The sequence below is a fragment of the Hydra viridissima genome, unplaced genomic scaffold (assembly GCF_058129835.1).
Source record: "Hydra viridissima isolate aposymbiotic clone 2 unplaced genomic scaffold, HvirCarnegie_v1 scaffold_2, whole genome shotgun sequence".
NCBI lineage: Eukaryota > Metazoa > Cnidaria > Hydrozoa > Anthoathecata > Hydridae > Hydra > Hydra viridissima.
In genome coordinates, this window is record NW_028324301.1 from 4,985,424 (window position 1) to 4,997,983 (window position 12,560).

Here is a 12,560-nt window from a genome sequence, read left to right on the forward strand (position 1 = left end):
TTAAGACATCTTTTTCACCGAATTATAAAAGCTCGGCCAACTTGAAAGAACTCATTAGATTAAAGGTCGAGAGCTGCAAGTAATATTATTTATACAGTGTGTACGTGCGTGCGTGTGTTAAAACTGCTTTTGTTTAAATTTACAAACAGCGAGCAACTTAAATTCAAAGTTGCTTATTGAAAAAAGGTTGACTATATAAGGAGTTTATGTTATGTTTTACAGAATATTTATCAGAATATTTGTTTGGCACTCAACCCACCTCCCTCTGTTATTTTAATAAACTCTACGAACTAGTGGTTTCATGTTGCTAGGCCTTATTACTGTACTGTAATTTCTTTGAACTTTGGCAGTTATATACTTATTAAACTTACAATTCGGCACTTTTCTGAAGGTATGAGAACCCTCGGGGTAGACGCAGTCTTCGTATTTTTATCAAGGCTAGTTTAAAGTCTGTCATAATACTTTCGTTTTTTTTTCAACAGAATGCATTTGCCATCAAATTATATTTTATAAACTTACCCAAGTGAATAACACTGTTAAATTTTTTAACAGAGTTTCAACTCTTTTGTTAAGACAACGGATATTTGTATGAATTATGAAAAAGTTTTAATTCATTTGAAAATTCTTCCATCTTTAACCCTCTATTACAACATACAAATTAAATGAGGCGCCAGAAAAACAATTTTTAATTATTATCTTAAACACAATGCACCTTGTTGCACCAATAAACAGGTGAAGGATAAAATGTATGGTATTTGTAAGTACTCGCAATAAATACTATTTTAAGTTGTATTTATATATATGCATTAGCTACTTGAAGAAGATAAAGAAACAAGAAAGTATGAGAGAGAAACTAAAATTAATTATATAATTAGGTTGCATCGTTATCATGTGACCTAACAAGAGTCACAACACTAATCAAGGTAAGCGACAGAATTCTGAATGCTATCGCAACAAATTGTGTCGAAAAATTTTTTCGAGCAGTTGACGTTTTTTTCTGTTCTCTGGTTCTTGATCGCGTTTGATGGCAAGTTGCGTCAGAGTGGGATTATTTTTTAAAAAACTCAGTGATGTCGGAATTTTTTAAAAAATAATCCGATTCCAACGGAATTTGAAACTTGCGTTCAAAATCGGGACGCAGATCCTTATTCCATTGACTTCTTAGCTTAATTGCTCTACAAAGTTATTTCGCAAATAAATGATTTCTGCCAGACTCAGCATTAAAACTCTAAAGATCTTTAACAAAAAGAACGGCGGGTCATTTGTTTACACAAGTCAAAAAGTTTAAACCTTCTGCCATAAAATGATGTGTTCTGTATTAATTCTGACCTGCTGATTACAAAAATGAAATTAGGATATTCCCATCATGTCAGACAAAAAAGTTATAAAGATTTAAAAAAAAAACAAAACCCAAATTACACATATCGAGTATTATTTAATCATTAGTCTAATGTAACATGTACATTAAAAACACAAGAAAGCATGAAATATAGGTATAATGTCAACTAGGCATTCGACAACCCCTATTGAGGTCTAAGGAACTAAAAGTGCTTTAAGGATTTTGAATTACATTTGAAGCGGTAATTAGTTTCCTGACACAAAAACCAATCGAATTGGCATTGATACCTGGTTTCAATTGCTAAGATGTCTTTATGGAATATTTCGCCTTGTTCGTCACTTACTGCACCTAGGTTTAGAGGGTAAAATTCCAGATGTGAGTTCAGGTAATGTATGATAAATGACATTCTGTAACCCATTCTTTCGAAAAATTTGAGTCGACATTGATCAAAACATCTCCTTAAGACATTGAAAAACCTTCCTCTCTGGACTCAAAACTTTTATAAAAAATTTCATTAACCTTAGCTTAACATGAAGAGACGGTATATAGATCTTTAGTGAATCCACAAGAGTTTAATCCTGCACATTTTGCTTGCCTACGACTAACTCAGATTGAGGAGGTCATTCTTTCACTTCATAGCGAGCCTTGTTATCACTTCTGCCCCAGAGGCATAAGATTTATCAAGATTTCCAAAAATAATCCAGGCATATTTGCTTTAATGCATCACTTTGATTATTGATTTAATAAATTCATAGGTCTCCTACGACATGTGCAACCGGATTAGATGGCTTTACATTGCTATTATGAAAAATTCTTACAAAAATCTATAAAGAGTCTCTAATAATCTGTTAAATTTTCAAACTAAGCTCGTAAAACAGGCCTTTAATATCTGCGCAGAAACATATTTTGTTTTCTTTGGCAAAGATGGCTTATTCATTTCAAATGAATTATGTCTGACAAAAAAAATAATTCTCCAAATAAAAAGACATATCTATATTTTCCTGTTATTTCCCTGATCATCCGTGAAGCTTTTTTATTTTATGTTGTCTTTTCAATTTTTCTCCTGTAACTCCTGTTCTAAAATACATCCTTCCTTTTTACCTACACAAACTATACCCGTCTATGCGTTCATACAAATCACATTTATCTTCATCGGGTTTGAGAAAATGTAAATTGAGGTCGGTCCAAAAAATACGTTGGTTTACTTCAAATTTCACAGGTTCCTTACACTTTTCTTTCATTGAACTAATTTACAGGGAAAACACGAGTTTACTCACATTCTTTCTGTAATGATGTGACAGAATACATGAAAATGCGCTTACCTTTTAAGTTTCGATGGAGTATTTGAGCCGTTTTTTTCCAGGAACGTTGTATACGAATATACAAATTATCACAAAAATAAGTTTTGGACATTTTTATTTCCACAGTCTTGATTAAAGAAAAATGCTTCTTCGAATTTTCTTCTGTTTTTCTTTTCACCTTCGATCTAGTAGCATGAAGCCAGCATATTGCTTGATAAAGATATTTTCTTTTCTTGAGTTGTATTAAATACTGAAAATTGACTTTTTCATCACCTGTTTTTGACTGTGCTTTGTATGCATTTGTTAAAACAACCTTTGGTGATCTTTTTTTGCTGCACGCACATCAATCTAAATTACAACAAACTCTTTAGCTCAAAGCGCTTTTCCTCTCCGTGATTTCAATGTTTTTTACAAACATCTATGTCACGTCTGTCTTATCATACAACGGATGGACCATGTATGCATGATACATCAACGTTCCAACTTTAAATGTATATTTTAGATTTACTATATGTAACTTTAAACTTTTACCTCTTTTTTAAATTTTTACAACTTTTTTACGACTTAAGTTTTTAAACTTTTACAACGTTAAATTTTTATCAACTTTAAATTATATTGTAGATATATATTGTATTATCTTCAATCTTATCAGACAAAATCTGTTGCTGAAGATTTATTGTCAATCAAATTTAAAATCAACGGAAAAAAGATTGTTTCTAAGTTTTTGATTTTCAAATGTTAATTTTAGGAGAGAAAATAAGGGTCGGTTGGCTCTATTGAGGAGAAGAAGATACTCTTCTATAGTTCATAATGGTTAAATAAAAGTAAGCTGCATTTAAAAAATCTCTAAAAATTGTATTTATACATTTAAAGTACTTCAAAATAATCAACTAGCACGAATTTAGTGTCTCACGTTTTACTATAAAACCCGTTTAAAATATTTCTTCAGTCTTTCTATAATAATATAAAAAAAGCAGTATTAAAAAATATTGATATTATAAAAATAATATCAAAAAATAAAGAGGTTAATGAGTGAAGATATATCCAAAAAAGTATCCGAATACATTCAGCTTAGGTGACTGTTTGATGAGTTTAGAAAATCATTTAAAACATGCCATCTATCCCATTTGTAATTTGCTACTTTGAAATTTCTCCTGATAAACTCGAACACTTTCTGCCGATTGGAAGGTAGGTAAATTTTTATCTATAACAGAATTATCATCGTTATAGTTCAGCATTTGATCATTCATCTAGGTTTTTTATGCTTATTGACACAACAACGATTTGCTTTGGTAATCGCATAAGTTTTATAAGTTTGTATAAATTTAATCAAGAAACTTGCAAGCGGGAAATAATATGTAACGAGTATGATTTTCTTTTAAAAACCTTGTCTGGGTTATTGAGGTAGAAATCCAGTAGTAATCACCCATTTAGCTTGAATTCCAAAACTTCTTGATGAAACAATTTGCCTTGCTTATCATTTTCACTCACTCCACTAAGACTTTCATCTATCTTCAAAGATATCATACATCCCACTTTTTTAACATGAATCAAGCACCTCTTGAATATCCAGCTAGCTTGTGATTACCCAAAAAAGTTAGTAAAAAGCCAAGCATCCTTTTCTTCATCTGTTAGAGAATTTTTTGAAATTTGGATCTCGAAAAAAGCCTCTAAATTGAAATTCAACAAAAATTCTTTCTTTCAACTTCGCTGCACTGATTTTTAGAAAATTTTGCTTCATATATTGAAATCCAGCCTAATTAACTTTTCCTATTGTTTTCACAAAGTACTTTATTAAGTCAAGTTTGATATGCAGAGATGGTAAAAATATCTTTTATGGATCTAATAATATCATTAATTGTGACTAGCCTTTAAACGTAACGCATGTCATCTCAAAAACTAGACGTGATACAAAAAAGCTGAGCACAAAAAACTGTAACTGGACCTAAAAACTGAGTCTGGTAAAAAATCATTTTTGACCAAACTCTTCTGGTTAGAAGGCAAATAGACCTTGCCAAGTCTTTTACGAGCTCAATGTTGATTTCCTTAATGCATTTACTTATCTTAGTACAGAGTTGATTAAAATTTCTTACTTTCGGTTCTTCTCCTAAATCTTTCTTTTCAAAATACTCCAGAAATTTTGCCGGAAGGAGTTTGTGCGATGTAGTTCGAGTAGAAATAATCATTTTTGTTAAATGTACTCTGTACAAGAGTGAAGTAAGAATCTTTTTCAATGATGCTAGACTTTCCTTAGAGATTCCGATAGAAAAGGCTGTCGCAACAGATGGGAATTGCTTTAGCATATTTTCATTTTTGCGAGTATTGCTATTTCAACGTGTTGATCATCGTGAGGCTGCATCCGTTGTCATTGAGAAACTCAATTCATGTCGTTGAACATAGTTTTTAGCCTCTTGATGTTCTTCAGCTTTTTGGCTACACGACCACTTACTTAAACTCTTTTATGACCAGAATCTTTTTTAGCGCGTTAGATCATGTCATATATAGCCTGGTTTAAAATATTTTCTACTTTAAAGTAGTTTAGCGTTAAAAATTTCTTCGGTTTTCCGCTCATCATTTTTTTCTCGAGCAATTTCAATTTTTGAAAAGAGAAAACTTTTTATCGTTGGTTAAAATTTACAAAACTTTTTGTTTAGTAAATTTTAATTTTAATTTCGAGAGTTTTAAGTCAATTTTTTGTGAAAAAAAAACTTTATTTACCAAAAGGTGAGAACTTTAAAGTATGCTCAGACATACTTATATAAATTTTAATAAAAATAAATAAATAATAGATAAAAATCTTTGAAAATAATTTTACAAATTTAGATTAGAAAATTCTGTAGAACAAGAAGCCACACCTCTTTAAAAGTTTTTTTTGTTTTTAGCATTAATAAAAAGCAAAAGAAACAAAATTGCAAAACCGTTCACTTTTCTTTTTTTTTTTTTTTTCATTTACTTAAATTTTCAAATACATGAAAAAAATTTTTTTAAGGTTTATTTATGGTCTTGAAAAATGCAAAAATGATTTGAGAAAGCGTATCAAAACCTTGAGGCTGTTTGATAAAAACGATTAATCTTGTTTTAGTTGTTATTAATAATTATCATCGATTCTTAATTTTAACATCGTAATGTGTCAAACTATAATACAAACTTAATTACCGATCAAAAACTTGATATTTGTTTTATGAAACATGATTATCTCATAAAAAGATGTTTTCATAAAATGAAAAATATTAGACTGACAATTTCTTCGAAACAACCACCTAATTTCAATAGAATGTATAGCAATTCTTTGAATAAAAAATTGTACGCAATCTGTCTCTTTAAATTTCATAGGTAAACTGCGATTGTATTTTAAAATACGGTATGATTAAAAATAAAGACTTTTGTAAATTTCAGTTAGTTTCCCAGTCTTTTTTCTCAGGGTGGTAATATCATGAACGTCAAAGAAATATTCTAAAACATCAGAATAGCGTTAGAATCCCGAAAATCGAATTTATGATTGCCAATCAGAAGAAAGAAAACCGCTAAGACAAAAAAATATATATTTAAAAAAAACGTTAATAATAATAATAGGTATTCGTTAAAATGGAGGCTTTTTTTAAATAATAAAAATTACAACTTTCCCCTCTGCTTGTTATTTGAATTTTTTTGAATAATCTAGTTAACTCCAAGGTCCTGGAAAACAATACAATTAGTTGTTTTTGCAACAAGGCACATTTATCATGCTTTCTTGAGAAAAGGAAGGCAGCTTTAGAGTTGATTCAAAACTCTCTTTTATATTATAAAAAAAACCGAATCAACATTTTCCTTCTAAGAAGCATAATTATAATTACTACAGCACAACATTGATCAAAGAGCATTTAAGACTTTTTGTTGTGTATGTAAATGCATACTAAATATTGAGTCTTGAGTACCTAGAGAATTTCTTACATTAAATAATGTCAAGCTAAATAAAAAGAAAACAAAAAAAAAATTAGAACTTAATCCTAAAACAAAAAAATTATTAAATGAATTTTTATCTCTGATAAACATTTTGCTTAAAATAGAGTTCTATACAATTTATTACTTACAATAAACTTAAAAGATAAAAAAATACATTGCTAAGTAAAATAAAAAGAAGAACTGAATCCGCAAAAATAAACTTCAAAAAAATGTTTGCAATTTTAATAGACATTATCAGTAGCCTAAGGATACTAATTATGATAACCATCAAATTTTTTTTAGATGTAAAAATAATGCTTATCAACTTAAATACATAAAATATTCTATTTACAAAACGAAATTCAAAACTTTATATCATGCATATAATTATTTATATTGTATAGTATACTTATATTAATTTGTAAATAATATACGTAATGCCATGTGAGTATACATAATGCTATATACAACAGCATTATTTCAAATTTATTTAACCAAATTGTAATTATCTCTGTGAGTTGACAACTAAAACTTATGCCAGCAAACAATTATTTTAAAACTATCACTAAAAGTCAGTTTTACAGTTATTCAAATCTTTAGTTGCTTTGACTTTTTTAATGTACGTCACACCTTTAGCGCAGAATTATAAATATAAAGTAAGAAACATGAGAAATACAAATGCAAAACACAATTATGTATCATAATTACATGTATACAATTATTATATACCACAATAACTTGAGCTGTCAATAATCTAGATCTCCCAGCACTCAACTCTATGTACCAATTTACTTTAATTTATCAATGCAGATTTATCAATTAATACAAAAGTTTATATGTTTGTATGTTTGACTTAGATGAAAATGTTAATTAACTCATAGAAGTTAAATAAATTCACTCTTTTTCAACTTGAACAATAATTTCATGTTTCTTTTGAAGATCTAAAATTGTTGTTTGCAGTACTTGATTTTTTCGCAATAGCTCTTGATATAAAGACTTCCATTTTTCACAGGACATGCATGAACTTCCAGCAATATCTGGAGGCATATTAATATTGATATAATCATGGTCTTCAAGAAAGTTTTTCTGTTTAACAAGATCAATTCCAGTTTTAGATAACTCTACTTCTGCTGCAACTTGTGCTAAAACTTCAAGAGAATGTCGAATTCGAGTTTCATCATCTTTACACTTGTTTTTTTGTCTACGATATCTTTGAGGTAACCCTTCACCCATTTTTAAAGTAGGATTAGGATTGTCACAAGTAGGTATTCCGTCAACAAAATGTTCATAACATATTCCATCACTTGGAGTCGGTTCCCATACCCCACCATCTGCACCTTTTAAACCTGTCAACTTTACCCATATTTCCCTTTTGTCACTATTACGAAGTTTGCTTGGAAAAGCGTAAAGTCTAACAGGCATTTCACACTGACATTCCATACGTTTTAAAGGACGATGTATCTCACAAACTTGCCTACTCCATTTTTTAGCTTTATATGTACTATTAGAGCAGCCTCTAATCACACAATTAACTCTTCCCATTTTTTATTATTTCAAACTAAACACTTTCTTTTAAAACATTTTGTCAGTTTTTATGTCGTATAAAATCTTTGTTGCGATATGAAAGTTTACCGTTAATCTCGATCCAGGTCCAAAGCATAATGGCCATCTTTATTCGTTTAAAGCGTTAAAAAAAATGATTTAATGAAAAACGGCGGACAAACGCGGCATAGAAACAATTAATCTTCACCAGACTTAAAAACTTTTTTATTCAAAGGTGGAAAATTTTTTTTATCCAAGTTCATTTTACCCGAAAAATTTTTTTTGTTATACTGTATTTTCCGTCAAAAACAAAATGTCGAACTAGTATTGAAATTTTATTCTACGCAAAATAATACTAATCTTTTTTTTATCTAAAAAATTTACTATTCTTAAAATGAGAACCCAAAATGTTAAAAAAAATTTTCAAACTGTCTTTGACAAATTATCTTTTCGAGAAAAAACTGAAATTGAAACTATTTTTTTTACTTCTTATAGAAGCAAAAATTCTGCTTTATATAACTCTTCAGACAAGAAATATTTAATCATAATATTAAAACAAAATTAAAGTAGATTTTATGTATCTTATATTATGTTGCTAGACTGTGGCTCTTTACAGGAAAAATTTGAAAAGTCTTTACCACATTTTCCAGAAATGAAAACTTTAAGAAAAAATTATTTAAATTCAATATATCTTTAATGAAATGTGCTTCTAATATTTGATGAAACCTGTGTCTCGAGTGGATTTTCTTTCTTAGTGACGCTTTATTTACTTTTTTCAATATTCTTCAGTTTCCAACTTTTCCCCAACTTTCAATTCCATCAAGATACATGGTAGTGTCCTTTATTAATCTGATTCGAAGCATTTTATTTGTTAGCAAGAGGCTAAGGCTAAGAATGATGAATCATTCTAAAACAACCAGTAAAGTTTGCCTCAACATAATATCAGCTTGGTTTGGTAACCATGTAATTTCGGTCATCTAAAATTTAATTTAAAAAAAGCATTTGGATTAAGACGGATTTTACGATCTTTTTTTTAAACAATATTTTTTTGACTTGGTATATATGAATCTGTAAAAAAAATGTCAATGTCTGTTTTCAATTTACTGAAATAATTCGTGCTTAAAATTAAGAATTTTCAAATGAATAATATTGAATTTGAAGATATAATAATTTGAAGATTTATATATATATATATGTATATGTATATGTATATATATATATGTATTGAGTGTAAAGATCAAATTTTAAAAAATCAATTAAATTTTAAATTTTAAAAATTAATTAATTTAAAAAAATAAATAGTTAAAAAAAATTAAAGATCAAATTTTAAAAAACTAAAATAAATCACGATGTTAAGGAAGATAGATAGAACACTAATTTTTCATACAACTGCGATGGTAGTTCATAAGTTTCTTTTAGTGAATTTTGTGAAAAGAAGCAGCAACTTGATCATTTTTGGGTAGCAGACTGGACAGTTCACTCAATTATTAAAATAGTACAATATAAATCTTTTCCGAGTGTTTGTTAAATGATATTGTTATTTTTTGACACTGATATATATTTTTTGGCATCACAGATGCAATCTTCTGTGTAGGTGTTATTGCAACAGTTGTTGAAACTAGCGAAAGTCAATTTCATTCCAGCTTGAACCGCAAAATCCGCTAATTTAGAGTACTTAAGATATACCAAAATTTAGGTCTGTTACTTCATTTTAACCCTGCGAAAGTTGAAGATATATGAAAAAAATATTTTATTATATTTGTCATAAAGTGAAGTTGCATCCATTTTATGATAAGCATAATTATATAGATAATAACACGTGCTTCTATATTTCTTTAAGTTTTAATTTGCATAGTGTTTTAATTTTTTTCACTTTGACATTTTTTTAAAAAATCACAAAGCATTTAGAATAAGAAACTAAAGTTAAAAATTAATAAAAAACGTTAAATTTTAAATAAACATAATAAGCATTAAGTAAACATTAAATAGAAATTTATTTTCTATTTAAAGTTTACTTTTGATATTTATGTTCACTTTTTCAAATATGGAATATATCCTACAACACACTATTATAACCTAGCTTGAAGTTCATTTAATTTTCTAAATATTTAATTATTTAGCTGGTATTTTACTTAAGTTAGAAATAAATTATTCACGGTTGGCTTTAGCGTCTATTGATTAATTTCCCGGCTTAATGTGGAACGACCGTTTTTAACCAAAAAAATTGTCCTTAGATTTTAAAAGCATTTAAAACATAAAGGAGAGTAATTTGGTATATTACAGAAGTAGAAAATTGTTATTGAGGAAGTACTTCATTTTATGTGAAACTAGTTTTTGAAGAGTTAACCATAATGTTGGCTATAAGACGACAGTTAAATAAAGCAATAAATGAGAAGGATGCTACACAAATAAAAGTGATACTGCAGTACCATAGACTAAAAATAGATTTTGAACATCGTAGTGAGGAAGGTAAAACACTTCTTCACGAATGCTGCGAAAAAGGATGCTTAGATATAGTGCGTTTGCTTGTAGAGCAAGGAGCGTGTATAGAAACACCCGATTTAAATGGAAACACTTCGTTGCATTACTCTTGTCTGTACGGGCATATTAGCATAACTAGATATCTGATACTAAATTGCGGAAGTTTGCATTCAAAAAACCATGCTGGCCTTTTACCCATTGATGTCTGTTCAAATCCTGATTTAAAATTTTTAGTTGAAATGGCCATGAACATTGACACATTAGGTGGTAATAGTATGACAATTGGTAGAATTCGCCCCAGAAAAGTAAATATAAACGCAAGAGTAAATACAAATGACCAATTGACTGTAAACAGTAGCGATCAGGAAACGACAAAGGATAAAAAGTACGAGAGGATTAAAATTAAAAAATCTCTTGAACCAACTGATCATACAAATGATGAGAGTAGACGAGATACAAAACAAAAAGTGTCAATTATAGTTAAAACTAAAGAAAGTCTTAAACAAAAAGAAACATTGTGTATTCCGAAACCAAACGCAAAGTCATTTCTTAAAACAAATTCTGATATTAAAAAATCTTCCAGTGAAGCTGACATTCAATGCTTAAATAAAGAAGCTTCTATAGCTACATGTATAAAGAAAGTTAAGAATACTGACCATATGAACCTCGTCGGGTTATCAATAAAATAATCTTTAAAAATGAAAATTTTTAATTGCATTTTTTAACTTTGTAATTTTCGTAATGAATTTCAAAAAAAAATTCATTAAAACACTAGCACTCGTGGCATTCTCAACTGAAGCTAATTTCAGGGCTTTTTAAATGAGAAAAACCCAGTAGCAAAAGCGTTTCCGGCGTTGGATTAGTATTTTAGTTAACAACAAATTAATATGATATGTTGGACTGAATAAGGCTAATCCGCGATAGCCAGTTAGAATAAAAGTAATGGGGCAAAGACGAGGGAGGTGTTAAGTTTATAAAGTAAAACAGGTAAAAATAGTTCATACGTGTATTTATTATAAAAGACCTCGTCGATAAAACCAAACAAACTAAAACTGAACTCAATTTAATACATTTCTTTTTTCGTTACGCATAAACGTGATAATTAGGGTAAAGTGGGGTAAAATTTCGGCAGGCAGATAATTTCGGCACTCCTTCAAAAGACACCTAAAAAAATTTATTTATTGGAATATTAAAATCATAGTTTGGTATTGTAGCAAGATAAACAATTTTCCTGAAAATATTGCTTTAAACTTTTATTTTTACATTACAGGTACGTTAATTTATGATTATTAACTTTTTCTTAACATTTTCACCTATTTAAAAATGTAGGATAAATGATTTTTTCTCGGAAATTTTTACCAAAGGTTGTTATTTATTTTATTCAAAAATATAAACTGAATAAAATGTGAGCAACAATAAGATGAAACTTAAAGTATGTTACAAGATATAAAAGTTTCCCAAAGGACTGCTCTAAGGAGATAATTTCGCCATATAAGTAGTTTTTAATTTTTTGCCGACCTGTGCTTTTTCTGAAACCAAAATGGAAATAAGCGTTTGAAATATTATGTATAGAAGAAGTTGATTTTAGTATATCAGATAGTAATAAGATAATAACGAGTTAGTAAAAAATAGAATTCGTTAGTGTCTCTGTGAAACTTAATGAAATAATAGCTCCCCACAATATAAATCAAATTTATGTCATATATAATAATATGCATATAATAAATTAATAATTTATTATATACAATAATATATATATATATATATATATATATATATATATATATATATATATATATATATATATATATATATATATATATATAATTGTGTGTTAGCATCATATAATGGGTTCAAAACGTGTAAAATATGGTAATTGGTCAAATGAATCGTTAAAACTAGCAGTAAATGCAGTTTTAGTTGATGGTTGCTCAAAATATCCTGCTGCTAAATAACATAAAATACTAAGGCAAAAC

The 12,560-nt window shown here is 28.5% G+C and overlaps 2 protein-coding genes across 2 annotated transcripts; one reads left to right on the plus strand and one right to left on the minus strand.

Moving 5' to 3' along the window:
- Window positions 1-7,234: 7,234 nt before the first annotated feature.
- On the minus strand, window positions 7,235-8,447 carry LOC145188099 (uncharacterized). Its single transcript, XM_090077092.1, has one exon. The coding sequence runs from the start codon at window positions 8,101-8,103 to the stop codon at window positions 7,456-7,458; it is 648 nt and encodes a 215-aa protein (XP_089933218.1). The 5' UTR covers window positions 8,104-8,447; the 3' UTR covers window positions 7,235-7,455.
- Window positions 8,448-10,294: 1,847 nt separating this feature from the next.
- On the plus strand, window positions 10,295-11,345 carry LOC145185835 (uncharacterized). Its single transcript, XM_080061867.2, has one exon. It carries the CDS (start codon window positions 10,455-10,457, stop codon window positions 11,271-11,273), a length of 819 nt encoding a protein of 272 aa, XP_079917993.2. The 5' UTR covers window positions 10,295-10,454; the 3' UTR covers window positions 11,274-11,345.
- Window positions 11,346-12,560: the final 1,215 nt, after the last annotated feature.

What these genes read in the sequence shown, in the direction of transcription:
- LOC145188099 (XM_090077092.1), bottom strand. Translation starts at nt 8,103, where the DNA reads ATGGGAAGAGTTAATTGTGTGATTAGAGGCTGCTCTAATAGTACATAT.
- LOC145185835 (XM_080061867.2), top strand. Translation starts at nt 10,455, where the DNA reads ATGTTGGCTATAAGACGACAGTTAAATAAAGCAATAAATGAGAAGGAT.